Genomic DNA, 24,786 nt, shown 5'->3' on the forward strand with positions numbered 1-24,786 from the left:
ATTTTACATAACGACTATTGTGGAGCCGCCTTCTGGATTTAGTGACCTAGCTTACCAGTTCGAGCTAATTGAGACACGGTCCTAACTCCTTTCAAAGACGTATCTAGCCATCTCCAACTGTAATGAGGTTTGCAGCGCTATCAATGCAAATAGGTAATGGGTAAGACACAAACACCGACACGTGAAAGCAAAAGGAGAACAGAGTGGAAAATATGAGCATCACTAGCGCTTAGATTAACGCTGCATTTTCCTTTTAGTTAATACAGAGCCACTGCCAGCGTCCGTGCTAACAGGTGAACAGATTATTCGAGTATAACTGTAGTTTATGTACGCGAATCAGTCATACTGCCTACGTCTTTTGTTTTATCTACACAAAGGGAGAACATAACAATCAACTCATAAATGCACGGCATAGCACAGCGTGCGGATTTAGGTTTGATGGTCGATCACGAAGTTGCTGAGATCCAGTAATTGTTCATACGATCTGTAGCGGCACCGTCTGCTGCCGCTACGGAGGGAGTGGGCCAACAGCAGAGGAGGAGAAAGTTCTCGCTCAGCACTGCCCCCACCTATTCACGAATCCTCTGACAGCTTTGGGCTACTCCTCCGTCTTCTTGAAACAACGTTCGACACGTTTTCTTCACTAGTTCCCTCTCTTGCAATGTGTGACAAGCCAATGCTACTCTTCATTACTCTTTCTCTTACTATTTTCGGCGCTAATTCGCTCTGTAATTCTTATTTGCAGAGTATAATACTAGGAATCGCAATCATTTACGTCTTTACTCTGCAAACCACCGTTATGAAGAGGATAAAGAATATCTCTCCATTATTCACTTAATACTGGTTCTTAAAACATAAGTAGGCATTCTCTGGGCAACTGGCGCTTACGTTCAAACGTCTGCCAATTCACATTTTTCAACGTGTCCCTGTTACTCTCCCGCGAGTCAGACAAACGCGAAGACATTCGTGGGGGCCTTTTTTGTAAACTTTCAATATCCCGTTATTTGGTACGCATCTGACAAACTTGAGAAATATTCTAGGACGGGTCGAGAGTGCGTTCTGTAACCACCTCCTTTGTAAATGAAATCATTCCGTCTTTGGCTATTAACATTTTTTATTGCGATTGTGATTTCGACAGGTTGTCATTTTCAAGTATTGTGCGATACTGTAACCCACTCAATAATATAACGCTCTGCCATGTTGTGCTAAGAGCCGTTGCACGAGGTGTAGTGAATTTATAGACTTCCATATACCATATACGTTATAGAGCCCGGATATAATGTTGTTAACACGGGAGTTTAAATTTCACATAGTAGGCGAGGTAATGAGTTCACAAAAGCGGCAAAGATGTAAACATGATTTCATTTAAAAATTTCACAAAGGTTGTGACCCAGTTATCATCAAGCTTCTACCACCTTTGCAGACTCTTTACATTTTCTCAGTATCCTACAAATTAAACAGCGTTATCTGTGTCCGAGCCCATGTCATCATTTCTTTCATATTCATAAAAATTGCTAAACCCAAGTACACTGGAGTCATAGGATACTATGTTTTTGTATTTTCTGAAGTGCACTATTTCACATTTATGTACATTTAAGGTGAGCTGCCAATCTTTGCATCAAATCTTACGAACATATGAATATTTGCCCAGCCTTTTTTCACACGGTATTTTATTGTAGATAACTGCATCTTCTACACAAAGTCTGAGGTGACTATTAACATTGTCCGCAAGATCATTAACATACAACGTAAGCAACAAGGGCCCCAACACATTTCGCTGAGGGACACCTGAAGTTACTTCTACGTCTGTCGACGACTTTGTTCAAGGCAACACACAGCGCCCTCCCTATCGAGAAATCGTGAATGCAGTCACAAAATTCAAATTCAGTTGCTAAAGACAAGAATTTATTATTCCATTCAACAAGATAAACAGAATGTTTGCCTTCACAGCTAATTTTTTAAAATTAATTTTACTAACATTACAGTTTATTTCCCTCCTCACGAATAATACAAGTGAAAGCAGTACTTCCTTATAAGCAGTTAATATACCTCTGTTATTATGTACAAGGGTAAAACTATGCTAGGACGCAAGAACGCGCTTTTGGTTCAAATGGTTCAAATGGCTCTGAGCACTATGGGACTCAACTGCTGTGGTCATAAGTCCCCTAGAACTTAGAACTACTTAAACCTAACTAACCTAAGGACATCACACACATCCATGCCCGAGGCAGGATTCGAACCTGCGACCGTAGCGGTCGTGCGGTTCCAGACTGTAGCGCTTTTAACCGCTCGGCCACTCTGGCCGGCGAAAGCGCTTTTGAAACATTGATTTTCTTGGTACATATTTCTCCTGTGAACATGAAACTACGAAACTGTGAACTTTCCACTGAATCCCAGATTGGAAAGCTTCGAAGTGATATAGCCCTTTACGCAGGACGCTGAACGGGTACTGAGCGTTTAGAAAGACGTAGGTGCAGGTAAAGGCTCGGTGAAACGCTGGATTCTTAACCATCACAGCTAAAAGTTAAATACTATAATGCGACGTTATTGGTTCGATGGATTAACATGAAAGATAAACGGTACTAATGAGTAACTGACAAATACACGGGCCATCCTGCTATATGTGCTAAAGAGATCAGAAAGAAATACGGTAGGGTTCCACAGGATGCGTTGCATCGCAAGCTAATCAGCTAAGATGTTGCTTATTTGCATGACGTACTTTGCCACTGGAGGATATTTGCAAACTTGTAACATCTATTTTATTTCACTCTTGGTTATTCCGGAAGAATGCTAAGCAAATGTGCCAATGGCCTTGCCGCAGTGATCACACCTGTTTCTTTCAGATCACCGTAGTTCAGCACTGTCAGGCTTGGCTAGCGCTTGGGTCTGCACAGCGCTGTTGACAAGCAGGGTGCACTCAGCCTCTGCGAGGCCAATTGGGGGTCTAGTGACTGACAAGGGAACCTCCCCATCGCACCCCCCTTACATTTAGTTATAAGTTGGCACAGTGGATAGGCCTTCAAAAACTGAACACAGATCAATCGAGAAAACAGGAAGAAGTTGTGTGGAACTATGAAAAAAATAAGCAAAATATACAAACTGAGTAGTCCATGCGTAAGATAGGCAACAACAAGGAGACGGTGAGCTCAGGAGCGCCGTGGTCCCGTGGTTAGCGTGAGCAGCTGTGGAACGAGAGGTCCTTGGTTCAAGTCTTCCCTCGAGTGAAAAGTTTAATTTTTTATTTTCAGACAATTATTATCTGTTCGCCCGTCCGTCCGATGCGAGGTAACTGCGCCGTAGTATGTATCCACAAGAAAACCTAAATCGGGCAAGGCAGAAGAATCTTTTTAACCATTCGCCAAGTGTACAAGTTAGGTGGGTCGACAACATATTCCTGTAATGTGACGCACATGCCGTCACCAGAGTCGTATAGAATATATCAGATGTGTTTTCCTGTGGAGGAATCGGTGGACCTATGACCTTGCGATCAAATATTTTCGGTTCCCATTGGAGAGGCACGTCCTTTCGTCTACTAATCGCACGGTTTTACGGTGCGGTCGCAAAACACAGACATTAAACTTATTACAGTGAACAGAGGCGTCAATGAACGAACGGACAGATCATAACTTTGCGAAAATTAAGAAATTAAAATGTTCACTTGAGGGAAGACTTGAACCAAGGACCTCGCGTTTCACAGCTGTTCACGCAAACTTTTTTTTTCATTTTGTTCGTTGTTGATCGTTGTGTTTGGTCGTTGCGGACGTCACATGACATCCGTTAAAGTTCGTTTGTTGATCCTTACACTCATTTTTTTTTTTAATTACAGAGGCCAACCAGCTCTCTGACCGAACACGCTGAGCTACCTTGTCGGCTACCATGGGACCACGGCGCTACTGAGTTCACGCAATCCTTGATGTTACCTATCTTGCGCATTGACTACTCAGTTTGTATATTTTGCTTATTTTTTTCATAGTCCCACACAACTTCTTCCTGTTTTCTCGATTGATCTGTGTTCAGTTTTTGAAGGCCTATCCACCGTGCCAACTTATAACTAAATCTGAGGGGGGTGCGATGGGGAGGTTCCCTTGTGAGAAGCAGTGGCTCCGGTCACAAACACTGACAACGGCCGGGAGAGCGGTGTGCTGACCACATGCTCCTCCATAGCCGCATCCCGTGAAGCCTATTATATGAGGTTGACACGGCGGTCGGTCGGTACGTTGGGCCTTCTGAAGCCTGTTCGGACGGTGTTTGCTAAGTTAACATTTCACGAAAAGATCAACTTAGCTCAGCGATAATCGTGTCTATTGTACTTCGCCCAAGTACAGCGGAGGATTTCTACATGGTGGAAAGAGTGGATCAGGGCCCTGTCATCCATGTGAGGGCAAATGAGAAGCTTCTTGAAAGCGTAGCAGGGGCTCCGGAATATCAATGTACTAAACACATGTTATTCAGGTACTGCCCTTTCATGATGCTCAGTGGATTGGCACGGGAGGTTGCTACATGGACTGTAGGGTCAAGGTGCTTAGTTCTAGAAAAAGTATTTTTATATTTCCCCGCTACGTTCAGATAAGTTTTTGTTATGGCATTGAGTCCGAAGACTGGTTTGATGCCGCTCTTCGCTCTAGTGTATCCACTACATCCAGTCGAACCTGCTGACTGTAGTTAAGCGCCGGCCGAGCGGTTCTGGGCGCTTCAGTCCAGAACCACGTGACTGCTACGGTCGCAGGTTCGAATCCTGCCTCGGGCATGGATGTGTGTGTTGTCCTTAGGTTAGTTAGGTTTAAGTAGTTCTAAGTTCTAGGGGACTGATGACCTCAGATGTTAGTTAGTTAGTGCACAGAGCCATTTTTTTGTAGTTGAGCCTTAGTCTCCCACTACAATTTTTACTCCCACCACTCCCAATTTCTCTCTGTAACAAAACTATTCCTGTATGCCTCAGGACATGTCCTGTCAAGCAATCTCTTATTTGAGTCACGTTTTGTCACAAATTTGTTTTCTTCCCTGTTCGATTCAGAACCTCGCCGCCATTAGTTATTCGATCTACCCATCTATTCTTCAGCATTCTTCTGTAGCACCACTTTTCAAAAGCTTCTGTTCTCTTCTTTTCTGAACCGTTTATTGTCCACGTTTCACTTATCTACGAGGCTACATTCCAGACAAATACCTTCAGAAAAGAATTCCTAACACTCAAATTTATATTTTTCTCTGAAACATTTTGTTGCTATTGCTAATCCTCTCTATTCGGCCAGCGTTACTTATTTTTCTTCCCAAATAACAAAACCCGTCTACTACTCCTAGTGTCTCATTTTATAATCTAACTGTAATTAAAATATGACACCTTTATTATTTTAGGTCAAAATTGCTCTCGAATTTTTATCTCTTTTTTGAATATGAAATTATTTGATCCATTATACAGCTGACAGCTGTCATATCCGCAACTGCGAATACATTGCATGTATTTCATAACGGCTGTAGTCGCTGCAGCGCATCGTAATTAGTAATAACACGCGCACTGCAATGTCATCTTTATCCGCCGACACTGGGCAAGAGACTTTCAAGTGAAATTTCTGGCCTGCACGGAAATATACACAATCGATGTACGAGTACAGGCTGTAGCCATAGATTTTCCGACATTATCGAACTTTGGGTCTGGTGGTGGGTTCTTCTCCGCAAGCGATGCCGCGATAGTAAGGCGACCGTTCGCAAGAAATGGGAAATCCGGGTTGAAGTCCCGATCCGGCACAAATTTTCACGGTCATCGTTCCATTATATAGCCTCTGGTTGTCCATATTCTACATCTACATCTACATCCGTACTCCGCAAGCCACCTGACGGTGTGTGGCGGAGTGTACCTTGAGTACCTCTATCGGTTGTCCCTTCTATTCCAGTCTCGTATTGTTCGTGGAAAGAAGGATTGTCGGTATGCCTCTGCGTGGGTTCTAATCTCTCTGATTTTATCCTCATGGACTCTTCGCGAGATATACGTAGGAGGGAGCAATATACTGCTTGATTCCTCGGTGAAGGTATGTACTCGAAGCTTCAACAAAAGCCCGTACCGAGCTACTGAGCGTCTCTCCTGCAGAGTCTTCCACTGGAGTTTATCTATCACCTCCGTAACGCTTTCGCGATTACTAAATTGTCAACTATGAATACAGTTTATCTATTTCATAACGGCTGTAGTCGGCGCAGTGCCTGTTCTGCATGTCCAAAGGATCACTGCATCGTAATTCGGTATATCACAGGCACTGCAATATCGTATCGTACGTAAGGTGCGCGATTCCACGTGGGTGACGCTATTTATCAAGTACAGACAATGATCCACAGAATAAAAAATGACCTCTAAATATTTATTATTTTTTTACAGTCATGAAACGCAACCGAAGAGGCAGAGCTTCCAAAAGTGTTACCTGAACCAAAGTTCAGATACTGGAGGAGCAGTTAGAGAATTTGCCTTTATGGTGCATTTCGTCACTCACAAACAAAATCCAAAATCTGTTGTCTGACTGAATCAAGAACGTATCACCAGAAACAGAAGCGCAGTTTAATTACAACTGATTGCAAAAGCTACGTCAGGCCCTCCGATCCTACACAACTGTCTGTGTCTAAAATTCCGTAACCGAGAGGTAAGATGGATGGTAAGAAGGATGTAGGTTGCAGTAAGTACTGGGAGATGAAGAAGTTTGCACAGGATAGAGTAGCATGGAGAGCTGCATCAAACCAGTCTCAGGACTGAAGACAACAACAGCAACAACAAGATGGTTATCGGAAGACTGAATGCGAACCATCGTGTCCATGCAGTCAGCAGAGACAGACGGCGGCGGCAGGTGTTGCGTGGCGCCGGCAGGAAGCGCACCTCTGCGCGGTCAGCGTGACGCCACGCCGCTGCCGCCTGCGTCTGCGAGTTAGTTTCACCGCTCCGAGCTTTCTGGGGCACCAGCCGGAGTTCCGGCACCCGCCGCCTTCACTCTGACCCACAGCAGCGACCTTTCCGTTTAGCGATGGCCAATTCTCTGACGAAAATTTCCACACGCGGTTTTACCAGGATGATGCAAAACCGTCTGTAGAGTTCAAGAAGAAAAGTTCCATCTCAGTCAGTAGAAGGCTGCATTCTTTTGGGCAAAAAATGCGTTTGTTTTAATCGTAGTACCCTTCTAGGTCAGTACGGGTTACCCATGATTTTCGGAGGACTAGATGTCATCCCTGCAGTGCGATTCTCTGACGTCTGCCAGATAAGTACACCGGACAAAAAATTATTCACTTCAGGTGACATAACGCTAATACCGCCTAACACGACATCGAGCCTTGATAGTGACCTTAATAAGGAGAGGAATAGAGTCTACAAATATGGTTGGGTTGGGTTGTCTGGGGAGGGGGGGGGGGGGGACCAGACAGCGAGGTCATAGGTCTCATCGGATTAGGGAAGGATGGGGAAGGAAGTCGGCCGTGCCCTTTCAACGGAACCATCCCAGCATTTGCCTGGAGTGATTTAGGGAAATCACGGAAAACCTAAATAAGGATGGCCGGACGTGGGATTGAACTGCCGTCCTCCCGAATGCGAGTCCAGTGTGCTAACCACTGCGCCACCTCACTCGGTGTTACAGATATGCCATACGCAGCTGAAGCCACTCTATAAAATCCCACAGAGCTACAAAATAGCAGCAATACTGATTGTTACGTTTCATCTGTTGTTGTAAATAGTCTCAGACGTTGTCTGTGGGACTCAGACGGGGTGATTCTGCGGACTAGAAGTCGACTAGTTCTTCAAACCAGGAACGTATGAGATAGACCTATGTGAACAGGTTTTGTCATCCTGGAAGACAGGAGCAGTCACAGCGTACGCGTCATGAATATGCAGAAGACAGGATAACACATCGTCTCAGAAAAATGTAAAAATAAGCATTCTGGTCCATGAAATGGAACTACGTAGATCCAGAGATTTTTTCATGTTTCAAAATTTATGACGCATGTATGCAGACTGAAGCGACGAATGAAAATTTGTATCACGGCCACGAGTCGAAACGAGTCTCCTGCTCAATAGGCAGGTGCATTAACCACAACGCCACCCTGGCACAATAGCTTTGCACAACTGCATGCACTACTCTAAAACGCGTCCCTCCTCAATCCAAATTCCTACTCACGCCTCAGCCCACCTGGTATTCCCACGTGGGGTGAGGTGCAAATGGGAATTTGGATTGAAGAGGTACGCGTGCTAGGCAAGTCTGTGTAGTTGTGCAAAGCCACCGTGCCAGGGTGGCGTAGTGGTTAATGCATCTGCGACCCGAATTCGAATCCTGACCTTGGAACAAAGTTTCATTCGTTTCTTCAGTCTGCATATATACTTCCTGGTTCATGATCACGGTAAACTGTATTAGTGGGACCAAGCCATGGTATGAAAACCATCCTCAAAGCGCCACAGAACCACATCCGCCCTAAACTACACCCTCCACACACTGCACGATAAACACCTCAGGTCTGTGTCTGTGCAGTCGACACCTTGCATAATTTTAAGAGGCAAAATCGGACCATACTACATGCCTCCACGTTTATTACGTGGAGTTCCCTTCGCAATGTTCACTGATTAGTGAGATGGGCCTGCTCCACTAACAGCAGCGATACCTGCCGGTTTTTAATGCAATTGTCATTGACTACGGTCGCAGGTTCGAATCCTGCCTCGGGCATGGATGTGTGTGATGTCCTTAGGTTAGTTAGGTTTAAGTAGTTCTAAGTTCTAGGGGACTTATGACCACAGCAGTTGAGTCCCATAGTGCTCAGAGCCATTTGAACCAAATGTCATTGACAAGGCGTGACATTGCCTTTCTGTCTTTGTAGATAAGGCCCTATAACGGCCACTGTTCTTACACCTCGTTACTCGGCTGCTTATGGTGAACTATTCACCGATACAGTAACAAATCGGGCAACTCCATTTTCAAGGTTTGGTCATGGACACCCCAAACACGGTAGAACTTATCTGCCAATCCGTCACGTCAATCGTCTTACGGCGCTGATGTCTTACAGCCGACTAACACACAAACAAACCACCTCACTGACTTAACTTACGACAGCACTGGATGGCCTCAAGACAACTTGGTACCAGTTCCATACCGTTTGCAATGCTTGAAAGTGGTCATTGTTCTCTTATGCGATGGTGACTAATATTTATCCAGTGAGCTCACCTGTTATCGATTGGCATGAACTAAACAAATAAAAAATTGGTGTGATAACAGTTGTAAGCCAGGGCGCCAAATCTGTTGAAGAAGGTGCTTTTTCAGCAACTGTTACTTCAAGATAATCAGTTTTTCTACTGATGAAGCAGCTTTGTGGGAACCACCATCGTTGACTTGAAAAATGCTGTTACCATTTTGTAATCTAGGAGTTCTCTAACGTCGTTATTCATACATTTACTTAAGAAGAGTTGTTTAGTATTCTCCAGTAACAATTTCACCATTTGCAAGGTAATAAAAAAGTAAAATTCTTTTTTGTGTTTCGGAAACACCAGAATAACATTTTAGGAAAATGAAATGGACTTCACATTTTTTGTAGCAGGGCCACCAGCTTTGCAAGGTAATAAAAAAGTAAAATTCTTTTTTGTGTTTCGGAAACACCACTATAACATTTCAGGAAAATGAAATGGACTTCACATTTTTTGTAGCAGGACCACCAGCTTAAACCCATTGCCCTTTAGTTTCTGATCTAAGTCTGATCGAGAGTAAAAGTCGAGGCACTAAATCGAGTGGGTTATCTTCAAAACGAACCCTATATTGGTGAGGAATTAGTTGTCGCATTTAATTCTGGTCAGCACTCAACGAAGGGACACATTTTCCATAATGCTTACGAATAGATAACGCTTCATACAAAATGCACCGTAGTCTATCTGAGTCATTTTACACTCAGTGCTATCGAACGCCCAGTACCATACTGTACATTTAATCGATATTTACTTTTGCGTCGCAGCTTTGGGATGTCCTTCATGTGACTCATTTTCAAAGTAAGTGCGCTTATTTGATCACGTTTGAATTCAACCATCCTTCTGTTGAAATTGAAGAAGCCGACTTGTTATTCATCTCTGCACCTGGTTTGGGTGAGCTCTCCCTGTCGAAATATCACAGAAAAGAAAAAAAAAAATTGACGGCATTGTATTCCAGTCTATCCATCTGAAGGTTACGAACACAACACGACTATCTTAAATAGCTGATTCTAAGGATCAAGTTGATACATCACTTCAGCTATAGCGCTATGCACGATATGATCAAAAGTAACCGGACACCTATTAGTGGACATTAAAATGGCGTGTCTCCACCCCTTGCCTTTATGACAGCTTTACAGTTGCATGATGATCGCCAACGTCCGAAGCGGGCAGGCATGCTAAGAAGAGGAAGAATAAGCATTTGTCTTGATGGCTAGAATGCGGATAGGTGTTAAATTACTTAATTACATTGTTAGAGCACATACACCAAATAGCTGCTTACAATAAGTAATCATTATTTACGACAGACTGGACAGACTGTTTCGACTTAATCACCATTTTCAAAAATCTGCAATGACAATTTTTGTGAGAACAGGTATGGATGCCAATGTCATTCGTATTAAAGTAGCTGTCTAGTATTCACCTCTAGATTAATGGGACGTCCATATTGCGTCGTTAGTGGACTGTTTTGTAACTGTCACAGGTCAAGATGTTGAAATTAAATGTTAACTGTGACGTGACAGCAGTTCGACAGTTCCACTCTTACAAATATAAATTTCTAATTCCTCAAGAATGTTGACAGCAAAACCTTTTGGTATTCTGTGCAGAGTCTGTAGTACATTTTCGATCGTATCAGCAGTATGATTTTGATTTTTCAAATGTAGAAAGAAGCTCGACTGATTACATTCGCTCTCTCTAGTGTGTTCCTTATGTGTCACGTTAAAATTTCTTCCTGTATGGCCAATGTAAAAACTATTACAGCTGCCACACGTGATTTTATATATGCCTGGGTTATCATATTTCGATGTTTAATTTCAACATTTTGACACCATTTACGATCTTAATAAAGCAGTGACAGTTCCAAAACAGTCCACTAACGACGCAATATGTACGAAACATCTAGACATGAGTCTTTAATATGAACAACATTGGCATCAAACCTGTTCTCACCAAAATTGTAACTGCAGGTACTTGAAAATGGCGGTGAAGTCGAAACAGTCTGTCCAGTCTGTCGTAAATAATGAGTACTTATTGTAAGCAGCTATTTGGTGTATGTAATGTAACAACCATGTCGTTATCAGACATATATTACGTTGCTGGCTCTAAAGAAGAAAAGTTGCTGACGATACTTAATTACACTTAAGAATTAGATCTTATGTTGTTCTGGGACCGGTATTCTACCGGAGTTTCAGCAGTGGCTATGATTTTGTGTATGTGACCATACAAAGCTACCCCGTAGCTCGTATTCTATACTACACATGAAGTCATAAACGATGGCAGTCTAGTTTAGGCATGTTCTGTGCATCAACGTCATGTATTTTCCGACATCCAATGAGCGATCAGTAGTGTTCTGAGCGCTCAGCAGTGGATGTTGTAGCCAAAGCGAGCATTAAACCTGATCGTAGCGATTTATTTAGTGAATTTTTATTGTTTGTTGCGAGTTGTCATAGGTGATGGTGGCGGTAAGTGACGCATTCTACATAAGCAAATGAGAGACATAATTTGCAGGATAAACGCTTTCTTTAAGTGTAAAGCAAGTGCATGCGTGTACCGCAACTGTCACTTGGAACCCGCAATAATGCAACCCCGTCCATAATTCGACCTGCGCGAGTCGTCTTCGTTCGTGAATCCGACTGTAAACTGTTTAAGTTGTGTCATTATAACAGGCTGTGTCGGTGGACAGGACCTGCATCAAGACGATGTCTTTAAGCACTGTGCTCAAACTGACATTCTGTTCAGTGACAACTTAATGAGGATCGCTGGAAAGGAGAACCTGCTGACAATGAATAGCATTGAAACCTCCCGACTGACTAAAAATGTGCGTCTAACCTCGATACCTGCTTTCCGCAAAAAATGTTCTTATGGACTGAGCTACCCAGATACGCATCACACCCTGCTTAACTTTCCAAATTCTACACGTGATCTGCTCGTTTCTGGATTGGTACTACTGGGAGAATGGGTACGGGTATACCGGGTGATCAAAAAGTCATTATAAATTTGAAAACTGAATAAATCACGGAATAATGTAGATAGAGAGGTACAAATTGACACACATGCTTGGAATGACATGGGGTTTTATTAGAACCAAAAAAATACAAACGTTCAAAAAACGTCCGACAGATGGCGCTTCATCTGATCAGAATGGCAATAATTACCGTAACAAAGTAAGACAAAGCAAATATGATGTTCTTTACAGGAAATGCTCAATATGTCCACCATCATTCCTCAACAATAGCTGTAGTCGAGGAATAATGTTGTGAACAGCACTGTAAAGCATGTCCGGAGTTATGGCGAGGCATTGGCGTCAGATGTTGTCTTTCAGCATCCCTAGAGATGTCGGTCGATCACGATACACTTGCGACTTCAGGTAACCCCAAAGCCAATAATCGCACGGACTGAGGTCTGGGGACCTGGGAGGCCAAGCATGACGAAAATGGCGGCTGAGCACACGATCATCACCAAACGACGCGCGCAAGAGATCTTTCACGCGTCTAGCAATATGGGGTGGAGTGCCAGCCTGCATAAACATAGTACGTTCCAGCAGTTGTTTATCAGCCAGGCTGGGGATGATGCGATTCTGTAACATATCGGCGTACCTCTCACCCGTCACTGTAGCAGTTTTGCTGTCCAGCGCCATCTGTCGGACATTTTGTGAACTTTTTTTTTTTGTTCTAATAAAACCCCATGTCATTCCAAGCATGTGTGTCAATTTTTACCTCTCTATCTACATTATTCCGTGGTTTATTAAGTTTTCAAATTTATACTGACTTTGTGATCACCCGGTACATAGCGACGCTGTTTTTGGACTGAAAATTTCGCTTTGTCGTGGGGTTTGCGTTATTGTTAAAGACTAAAATAATGCATAGGATCTGGAGTCGAGCTCGGTCTCTTGATTACCCCCGCACTACGGGTTATGTAAGTGTTACCCCTCTGTGAATCATTCAAATATGAAGTAAACTGTACAGTTTTCAGACTAGAAACGATGACAGGTGTTGGCTCGTCGATTGCGGGTGATTTAAAGACAGCTTTCTTTATTTCAGCTTTCCTTGTTTTTAAATATTGTGTTTCTGTCATTTTGTATTTAAATGGCAAGTCGTATTCTGTCGATTGGAGGAAAACAGAAGGACAAGCAGACTCCAACATCCGGTCTACGACGGAGTTATTAGTGACGGAGCGCAAGCTTGAATGAGACGCGGATTATGCAGTAAAATTGGCCGTGGGATTTCTAGAACCCGTAGCTGTTTAGGAAAAACGTAAATTAAGATAGCCGAACGGATATATGAATCAAACTCCTACTGAAAGGGAGTTGCATGTCGCAGGCATGACGCAACTTCAGCTTCAGGACAGCTGATGTCTGTAGCTGGTAATGCGTGTACAACCAGAAAATGATAGGGTCATATCACTTCAGAACAAACTTATGTATATGTCCATTTTTTATAAGTTTTCTTCCATAATCTAAAAGATGATTTTTTGCTTGTTATCACAGTGTGTTATTACGATCTGTTATCAGCTACTAAGTGATCAGTACGTACATGCAGAAATTTGTTTTAGACATCTTTCCCCGCTCAATAGTGGGTACTACAATGCCACAGCTGTAGTTAAACATCTAAGACGTCACAGTCACACATTCCTCAGCCGTGTCTGTACTACTTTTGTTATGTGACTCGAGTTTCTCCTTCGGTACTTCGTCAGCGCGTGTTAAAATTGCAGAGCACAGCACAAGCATATGCTGCGCTTCATAGAAACGCGTCACCCTGCAACAGCAGGATGCAGTTTTGGAGAAATGCATGACTCAGCGCCGTTGTGCAAGCTGCCTTTTTCGGTTGCCTGTTTGCTCGACGAACGATCTTTCTGTTGCTAACTTATACAACTTTGCGAATGAAAAGTCCGTATTATGTTCTGCGGTAGTTCTGAATATTATGTCAAACACTGAAGCATAATCGGAGCAATTCCATACACGAAAACTTCAAAACGTTAAAAAAACTTAAAATTTTTGAAACGTTGAAACACACACCAAAAAAATTCGATCAACAGTGGATACGAACGCCTATGTTCACAAGGCACGCGTAATTGAATTACCAAATAGAAAGCAGGGGGCGCTATTAACTTAAAAAAAAAAGTTGTAATGTGAGATAGAAAACCATAATGAACTCTGGCCTTGAACAAGAAACTTTAGGTGGTCTTACTTTTATGGTGGTCCAGTGGGGGCAGTATGTTTTGTACACTCCTGGAAGAAACAATACCTTGCCTTGAAACAGATCTGTTCACGGCTTACGACGCACTTCGCGTTTGTCTCTTCTGTCGTTTAATTACTCCAGTTATTATTTTCTTTCTGTACTTCCCTCTTTCTCTACATAATTTAAAAGATACGATTTATCCTCCATGCCACAAACGGCTTACACCTATTTAGAAACCGAGCGGGGTGGCGCAGTGGTTAGACACTGGACTCGCATTCGGGAGGACGACGGTTCAATCCCGCGTCCGGCCATCCTGATTTAGGTTTTCCGTGATTTCCCTAAATCACTCCAGGCAAATGCCGGGATGGTTCCTCTGAAAGGGCACGGCCGACTTCCTTCCCAATCCTTCCCTAATCCGATGAGACCGATGACCACACTGTCTGGTCTCCTTCCCCAAACCAACCACCAACCACCTATTTAGAACTTTCATAGCCTCCTTAGCGGCACAGATCGCTAGAGCTTAAAGACACGAATTCAGGAAACAGGTATTGGTAGATTAACTCTTTGAGTTGTGAACGTGCTTAAATAGCTCACGCGATACAATGTTACTCATAAAAGACAACTCGGAATTGTGTCCCGGTCCGGCACGGTAGGCTGCTCTGTCTGGGAGGTCGATATGACATTTGCACAACTGAAGAGTTGTTCAACAATATGGGCAAACATTAACTGATAGTCGCAGATAACTTGACTGCGTGCTAATATCTTGAATTAAAGAGCGAACAATCTGCAAAGAATGGATGTTAATTTTATGATCTCTTCGTAAGCTTCCTTGAGGTGTAAGCTACGCGTTAGTTCTTCTCCCCTGTTTTTGTAGTGAACCACGGCAACACAAGCAAAAGATTGTACTTGGCGATTACTGTTGTCATTTGTGAAAAAGTGTTACCACTCCGACAAAATAATCATCTCCAGGTTGCAGGAGGTGACCAACAAAAATTCCACAATGAACTTGTCAATGGAGTAAATAGTCCTGCGTTGTTATGGATACACACACGTGAGTAGTGGATACCCTCGTCTCTGTCTCTACCTTAGCTTAGCCCACATAGCAAAATCTATGGAACTAAATTAACGTAGAAAAGTTATGAAAGAAGACATAGCTCCGTCTGTAGAGATCTGTCCTGCATTAAGCTTGCAGCTGCTAGTAGAAACCACGAACAGGTAATGTATCTGATGGCGAATACCTATTACACTAAATCACCACAATTACGATCCCTAGAGAAGCAGCTGACCTGGAATACCAACTCACAGTAGCAGTTGCAGAAAAGATACAGTTTACTTTCTTCATACGATAGATAGTCTGCCTTTTCAGACAGGTAGGTGTATATTATGACACGCTTTAAGAATTAATTAAAGTATGAAATATGCGTGCCCGTCGAGGTCACAGAAGACATTACAACAGTCTGATCTGCATGAATGTAGACCTTCATGGCAATTATCTTAGGTCAGTGAGAAACAGAAAAATTTAAAATAGCGGTTTTTTCCGTGTCTGACATTTATAACAATCCAAAATTAGGATAACCATAGTATGACTAGTTTAATGCTAACACAGTACCTGTGAGGGCGGCAGACAGCTGCAGCATCGCCGCTAACACCAGCAGAATGGTGCCCACGCGGCCGCTCCACTGCATTCTGCAACAACAATGACACGCCTGATACTATTGCCTACAACATAGCTGCCCAGAAGAATAAACAATATAAAATGTTTGTTTAAAGTGATATCGTAACAGCGTGTTCATTCAAGCTGTGGGGACGCGCTCGCGTGTGTGTCGCGGTCTCTTTTTGTTCAGAGGCATGTACACATATTCTACTTTCCACCTTTTGTTCGCCTTAGCCACACTGCTTTCTTGCAGTAAAACATCCTCACCCCTTTTTGGCCTTGTAAGAGATTTCCGATAGTAATAGAGCGTGATGTGGAAGCTGGAAGCCGCCAGGTTAGCCGAGAACGCTAATGCGCTGCTTCCTGGACTAGGGTAGGCGCGCCGGCCCCGGATCGAATCCGCCCGCCGGAGTAACGACGAGGGCCGGTGTGCCAGCCAGCCTGGATGTGGTTTTTAGGCAGTTTTCCACATCCCTCTAGGTGAATACCGGGCTGGTCCCCACGTCCCTCCTCGGTTACACGACACTCAGACATTTGAAACACATCCGCACTTTTACATAATTTACACTAGACGCAGACAGATGAGGTACTCTGATTCTGTCCCGGGGGGGGTATGGGGTGGCGGCAGGAAGGGCATACGGCCACCACTTCAAATTAACATGCCAAATCCGATTTAACCTAGCCAACCACGCACAAAATGGGGGACGAAGGCGCAAGCGATAGATAAATAGATGTGGAAGCAGGAAGAAGCTGGTCGATTTCTTTGATAGCCGAACTGTCAGACTTAGATAGCAACATTCGTCTCATCACAGCTATAGGAAACACAGAGATGAATAAAAAGTAAAGTATTACAGTGACCACTACGGTCGATACAAGAATATCTAAATTACTTCTACAAAAATATACAGTTAACGGGCGAAAGAATGGGAAAAGAAAAAAGTCAACTACTGAGAAAAAAATCCTTAGACAGGATTCACAATACGTAAAAGGATAGATTACTGCCATATGGAGCTTGTTACATATGTAAACTAATTTAGGGAACTCTCGATAGCCGTCCGAGATTTAACCTTCACTCATACCGAATACTTCGTCTCACCTCGCTCCGTAGCAGCAGATTTACCGATATTTGCAGATATTCAGTTACATTTTCTGTTTATTTATCGTAACTCACGTCTCTATTTTTGAAAATACCGGAGAATTTGCTAAATGTGCTCCTTACATGAGATGCATTCCAGCCTTCGAGGATCACATCTGATGGCTGTTCTAGGAAATATAATAATATTATGATGATTTGTAAAACATTTAAAACGAAGTTTTTCCAAGGAATCTTCATAAACAACGTATACCATCACTTCTCACATTTCACAAGCTGTTGCAGAGCTACTACTGCATTTTAATAACGCCACACACACACACACACACACACACACACACACACATATATATATATATATATATATATATATATATATATATATATATATATATTTCATGTTATTTAACAGCGTTATCTGTACGTTTTCTAACAATGTGAATGACGTCAACACGGAATTACTTGCTTTATAGGCTACTGAAGTTTCACTTCCAATAGAATTTAAATTTCTTTAGGTATTTGACAGTAGCAAAAATAGAATGGTACGCTTTAATTTATAACAAATGCAACGCGATTAACATTTCTGATATTGCAACGGTAGAAATTGCGAACCTGCTAAAATGTAGCACTAGTTTTAATTATCTTCTCACGATTTACACGATCGCTGTATAGAGTTACGGATGAAACGGATGGAAGTCAGAGTAAGAAGAACTACTCGTAGATGAGCTGTTCTGCTCCACGCAACAAAACAGTTTACAAGCAGATAAATTTTCTTCTGAAAGTGTTCACTACTCTCCGAAACTGTTCAATAGGCCGAATAGGTCCACCGAATGTTTCAAATCTGTTTCCCAGGCCTCGTGACGAAAGAACGGACGCGCTGTACTCTTCCAATTAGTATGAGCTTCCGCTTCAGAGAAGGCCTATAAGGAGACGCTAATTATCGGAATTTTTCTTGCCTTAAAGTCACGGTGTAGAGATACGGAGCTCCTGTAGGTAGACCGAGACGAGTTGCTTCAATATACCAATTATGGCGCACCAGCGTGCTTTCTTGATGAAACCAGATGATCAACAGAGAAAAGTTATTTGCACACGTTCTCACCATCGAGTTGCTTCAGATATCAGTTACAGATAATTTGCGGATTTTCTCTATGAAGTCTTTGACTTTTCCCTTACAATAAGCTGCCAAAAGATTTTTAAATCATCAGCCGAGATTTCTAAGGTAGAAAAGATGTGACGTTCGAACTTATCTACCCGATTCGGGTTCTGTTGGTGTGTGGTGAACCAATGCCTGGGTTAAATTCCAACCCTCTTTCGTGCGTCTAATGGAACACTTTATTATAACACAACCGGCATATAGAGACAAGCAGAGACAAGCTCGGCGATTTTCGTAAGGGTTAGAGTGTATGCCGCCATTTCCTTCCAACCTTCTCCCAGCATTTCATTCCATATTCGTACATAAAACAATACAAACACAACATTACACTGCTGAAACAGTCAACCACGCGATACAAACCTGGTATCTCATTGACACGCCAGTGGCAGACACCCACGAACCACCTACACTACTAAACTGCCGAGAAGGTTGCGCCGAAGCTCAAAATTAAGTTTGGGACTGACTACCTTTGAGTCAACAGCTGGCTTGGAGAACTGTTAAATTTGTCTCGCTTAGCTTTCCATTTCGTTTTCTTATCCTGACATCGGGATGTCAATCTTTTCTTAATTAGTCTTTTACGAGTGATAATATAACCAAGAAATTTTGGCTAATTAACTGCGTTAGTGTTTGTTTTCCAAGTGAAATGTTGCGATGACTGGAAAGATCGATCTCGATCTACCGTACTTGTAATATAAAGCAGCAAGTCTGACGAAAATGAGTGAAGATACGCGAGATAATGAAGGTTGGAAAAATCTGTTACTGGTTACTTATCTGGAATGAACATCTGGACATGGGTATCAGAGATATCGCGAACACCCAAGTCGGTCCAAGAATTTAATTCTCTAACGTTTTCTTGCAGTACCTAAGCGAGTTAAACTGCAATCGAAGTCACCTCCATCTATACTCAACAAACCAACGCAAAAGTGCATGGCAGAGGGTACATCCCACTCAGGGCTTGTTCCCGTTCCAAACGAGCATGGGGCGGAGCAGGAAGAATGATTGCTTAAATGCCTTTGTGTACGCTGTAATTAGTCTAATCTTGTCTTCGCGATCTCTCCGCGAGCGATAAGTAGGGGGTTGTATATAACTTGATTGCTCACTTAATGATGGTTCTTGAAACTTTTTAAGTAGGCTTTCGTACGATAGTTGGCGGCTACCTTCCACATAGTGTGACACTCTCCCATCAAATCTGCAACCATAAGTTGGGCATTTCTTTGTATACATTCGATATTCCCTGACAGTCTTACGTGGTATGGGTGCGATACCCTTGCGCAACGAGAGTCGCACGAATAAACTATTTCCTTATTTCCTTTCTATAATGCCTATGTTTTCCTAGTATCATACGTAAGAATATGTCTACGTGGACAATCTATTTCATTTGTTAAAACCAGATGTTTATGAGTTAACTGAGTAAAATTGTGACATATTGACACTGTAGTCATAGGATACTACATAAATTTTCATTTTATGAAGTGCACATTTTTTTTTATTTTTGTACATTTGAAACGAGTTGCCAACCTTCAAACCACTTTGAAATATTATCAAGATCTGACTGGATATTTGTGACTTCAAACAGTTCTTCATTACAGAGAACAGCATTATCTGCAAAAAATCTTAGGTTACTGTCTGCCAGGTCGTTAATATGCAATATGAACAACTTCCCTCGGGCGCGCCTGGAAGATGCGACGACACCTGTTGATGACTCATCCTCCAAGATTAACATGTTTTCCCCACACCAAAATATTCTCAAGCCTATTCACAAATTTCGCCTGACGCTAAATATTATCGTACTTTCATTAACAAAATCGATTACGTATTTTTAGCCTAAAAACAAACTTTCAAGATTCTACATCGACATCCATACTCCGCAAGCCACCTGACGGTGTGTGGCGGAGGGTACCTTGAGTACCTCTATCGGTTCTCCCTTCTATTCCAGTTTCGTATTGTTCGTGGAAAGAAGGATTGTCGATATGTTTCTGCGTGGGCTCTAATCTCTCTGATTTTATCCTCATGGTCTCTTCGCGAGATATACGCATGAGGGAGCAATACACTGCTTGACTCTTCGGTGAAGGTATGTTTTCGAAACTTCAACAAAAGCCCGTTCCGAGCTACTGAGCGTCTCTCCTGCAGAGTCTTCCACTGGAGTTTATCTATCATTTCCGTAACGCTTTCGCGATTACTAAATGATCCTGTAACGAAAGCGCTACTCTCCGTTGGATCTTCTCTATCTCTTCTATCAACCCTATTTGGTACGGATCCCACACTGCTGAGCAGTGTTCAAGCAGTGGGCGAACAAGCGTATTGTAACCTACTTCCTTTGTTTTCGGATTGCATTACCTTAGGATTCTTCCAATGAATCTCAGTCTGGCATCAGCTTTACCAACGATCAACTTTATATGATCATTCCATTTTAAATCACTCCTAATGCGTACTCCCAGATAATTTATGAAATTAACTGCTTCCAGTTGCTGACCTGCTATTTTGTAGCTAAATGATAAGGGATCTATCTTTCTATGTATTCGCAGCACATTACACTTGTCTACATTGAGATTCAGTTGCCATTCCCTGCACCATGCGTCAATGCGCTACAGATCCTCCTGCATTTCAGTACAATTTTGCATTGTTACAACCTCTCGATATACCACAGCATCATGCGCAAAAAGCCTCGGTAAACTTCCGATGTCATCCACAAGGTCATTTATGTATATTGTGAATAGCAACGGTCCTACGACACTCCCCTGCGGCACACCTGAAATCACTCTTACTTCGGAAGACTTTTCTCCATTGAGAATGACATGCTGCGTTCTGTTATCTAGGAGCTCTTCTATCCAATCACACAATTGGTCTGATAGTCCGTTTGCTCTTACTTTGTTCATTAAACGACTCTGAGGAACTGTATCGAACGCCTTGCGGAAGTCAAGAAACACGGCATCTACCTGTGAACCCGTGTCTATGGCCCTCTGAGTCTCGTGGACGAATAGCGCGAGCTGGGTTTCACACGACCGTCTTTTTCGAAACCCATGCTGATTCCTACAGAGTATATTTCTAGTCTCCAGAAAAGTCATTATACTCGAACATAATACGTGTTCCGAAATTCTACAACTGATCGACGTTAGAGATATAGGTGTATAGTTCTGCACATCTGTTCGACGTCCCTTCTTGAAAACGGGGATGACCTGTGCCCTTTTCCAATCCTTTGGAACGCTACGCTCTTCTAGAGACCTACGGTACACCGCTGCAAGAAGGGGGGCAAGTTCCTTCGCGTACTCTGTGTAAAATCGAACTGGTATCCCATCAGGTCCAGCGGCCTTTCCTCTTTTGAGCGATTTTAATTGTTTCTCTATCCCTCTGTCGTCTATTTCGATATTTACCATTTTGTCACCTGTGCGACAATCTAGAGAAGGAACTACAGTGCAGTCTTCCTCTGTGAAACAGCTTTGGAAAAAGACATTTAGTATTTCGGCCTTTAGTCTGCCATCCTCTGTTTCAGTACCATTTTGGTCACAGAGTGTCTGGACATTTTGTTTTGATCCACCTACCGCTTTGACATAAGACCAAAATTTCTTAGGTTTTCTGCCAAGTCAGTACGCAGAACTTTACTTTCGAATTCATTGAATTGCTTAAGGAATGTGCAAACGACAGGTAAGTTCAAAGATAATGGCTTCTTATTCCAAGGTCCGCAAATAATAATACTTATTCCGCATTGGAAAAGAGAAAAATTATGTTTGTCGTGCTTCTGTGTTGAGCAAATTTCACAGGGAAATGATTTTAAAAAATAGCAACAATTTTTAAAAAATCGCAAAAATTAGTTTCTCTACCACCAGGATAAACACATCCGCAGGTCTGCAATTTCTACGGACAGGATTGTGAGGCAGTTACATTACGAAATGCATTTCATCCACTTTCCTTGGCATATTTGACCACTTACGGCTATCTTCTCTGGACAAAGTGCGGTGGAATTACTTACAAGGTAATACTCCATTTGTCGGAAAAGTCCCAGGGCGGGTTTTTTTATTTCTGATTTTGCAACATAAAAACGATGTTTTTATGTTACCTGATATGTGTATGTCCTTGAAATGACCTTAGCCATGTTTCCGCATAAACTTACTACGTGGCAGGACTGTGCTTAGCAACACACTATTTGGGTTCTTGGCGCATTAGTTACGATGGTATAATGGATGCTGATTGTGAGCAGAGAGTGGCCATTAAGTTCTGCATTAAGCTCGGGAAACCCCTAGTGAAAAGTGGGCAATGATTAAGCAAACGTATGCAGGAGAGGCACTTTCAAGAAGTCGTATTTTCGTGGGGCTCAAAAGGTTTCGTGAAGGCAGAAGTTCAGTGCAAAACAATCCCAGAGCTGGTCGCTCGATTACGGCACTTAGCGATGCAAACGTGGAGTGTTTAAGGCAGTTGTTGCAAGAAGATCGTCATGTAACTGTGCTTGCGATATAACTAGTTAGTTAGTTACGTGTTCCATTCATCAATAGCACGGAAAACCGTTATGGTGTGGAACGTGTCAAATGCAAAAGAAATGCGCACAGGAAACAAGTTTTTTTTAACATTATAGTGTTATACCCAAATATTTCTATTATCTATCCCATTCCCTTAAATGGCATAAAATGCATCTATTAGGCCTATACCTATATTCAAGAATGCATCTATGGTATAGAAGGAGTTGTCAAGGAGGTATGATTTCAATTTGTTTTTGAAACTATTACTGCTGTCTGTCAGACATTTTATTTCATCTGGTTAATTTATCAAAAAGTTTTAAAGCAGCATATTTTACCCCGTTCTGTGCTAAAGATAGGTAAGTATAGTGTAGGTAATTGTAATCATGAATGTCGCTGTTGATTTTAAACTGGTCCAAGTTGTTGAGAAAAAATTTCATTACTGAGTAAATGTACTGTGAAGCAGTTGTAAGAATTCCTAACCTTTTAAACAGATGCCTACAAGATGTGCTACTATGAACCAAACACATTATTCTAACTACTTTCTTTTGAGCAGTGAATACCTTTTGCCTAAGTGTTGAGTTGCCCCAGAATATTATTCAGTATGACATCAGAGAGTGGAAGTATGCAAAGTATGTTAGCTTACTAATTTCTACATCCTCAAAATTGGCAATTATTCTGATTGCAAAAGGTGCTGAAAATTTGAATCGTGATGTGTGTCACAAAATTTTACGCGCAGATTTAGGAAAAAGGAAACTTATTACAAAACTAAGTCCTCAGACACTAACAGACGAACAGAAAGAGGAAAGACGAAGAATTTCGGCTGAGGTACTGGATAAGAGTCAGACGTGATTCCACATATCTGTCGAAGTTTATTGCTGGGGACGAAAGTTGTTGTTTCCAGTATGACCCTCACACCAGGCGTAAAAGCTCTGAATGGCAGAGTCCTGGATCACCAGCTTCGGAAAAAAAACAAAAAAAAAACCCTTCGAGGACACGGACATTGTTGATCACACTCTTTGATAGTGAAGCATTAGTTCACCATGAGTACTTTCCTCCAGATTAAACAGTGAACCAAACTCTTTACAATCAAGTGTTGAAACGTTTGCGACAAAACGTTTGCCTTGATTTGTGACATTTTCAGGACTGATTCTTACTGCATGACAGTGGCCAGACCCCATACCGCTTTATCTGTTACCGAGTAGCTGGCGAGACAGTCTGTTATTGCCATCCAACGTCCGTCATATTCGCCCGATCTCTCGCCTTACGATTTTTTCTTTGTTTCCGCAAGTGAAAAGGTGAATGAAGGAAAGCTTCATTAAGATATCACAGACGTCCAACGGACTGTGACAAATGGGCTTGCAACCAGGAACGTTGCCTGCGTTTAGTAGCCAAGGGGAACACTTCGATAGGAACTAGGATCATTACTTGGTATGTACAATTTTCTATTTTTAACTAGAACTTTTCTGACAAAAGGAGTTTTCTAAGCAATGCAGGAGTTCAGATTTTCGCTTCAGATAATATAAGTAACAATACTTTAAATGTCGTGTGTAATAACAGAAGCAGCGAAAAAAGCATGTCAAATTTAAAAGAATGCAAAATCCCGAAAACTGGCAAAGTTTTGCAGAAGTTCGAAATAAGGCGCGTACTTCAACGCGAGATCCTTTCAATAATTTCCACAACGAAACTCTGTCTCGAAATCTGGCAGAAAACCCAAAGAAATTCTGGTCATACATAAAGCACACCAGTGGTAAGACGCAATCAATACCTTCACTGCGCGATAACAATGGTGAAGTCATTGATGACAGTGCCACTAAAGCAGAGTTATTAAACGAAACCCCTTCACCAAAGAAGACGAAGTAAATATTCCCGAATTCCAATCAAGAGCAACTGCCAAGATGAGAAACATAGAAATAGATATCCTCTATGTCGCAAAGCACCTTAAATCACTCAATAAAAGCAAGGCTTCCGGTCCAGATTGTATACTAGTCAAGTTCCTCTCAGAGAATGCTGATACAATAGCTCCATATTTAGCAATTATATACAACCGCTCGCTCACAGAAAGATCCATACCTGA

The 24,786-nt window shown here is 42.3% G+C and overlaps 1 protein-coding gene across 2 annotated transcripts in view; it reads right to left on the minus strand.

Annotated features, from left to right (window-relative positions):
- LOC126187545 (balbiani ring protein 3-like) overlaps positions 1 to 24,786 on the minus strand; it is a 245,985-nt gene that overhangs the window by 209,999 nt on the left and 11,200 nt on the right. For both annotated transcript variants that reach the window (XM_049928696.1, XM_049928693.1), the window contains exon 2: positions 15,971 to 16,047. In XM_049928696.1, coding sequence (XP_049784653.1) covers positions 15,971 to 16,046 — 76 coding nt within the window. In that variant the 5' untranslated portion in view covers position 16,047. The remainder of the gene's footprint in view (positions 1 to 15,970; positions 16,048 to 24,786) is intronic.

This window comes from Schistocerca cancellata, chromosome 5 (genome assembly GCF_023864275.1).
Source record: "Schistocerca cancellata isolate TAMUIC-IGC-003103 chromosome 5, iqSchCanc2.1, whole genome shotgun sequence".
Lineage (NCBI taxonomy): Eukaryota > Metazoa > Arthropoda > Insecta > Orthoptera > Acrididae > Schistocerca > Schistocerca cancellata.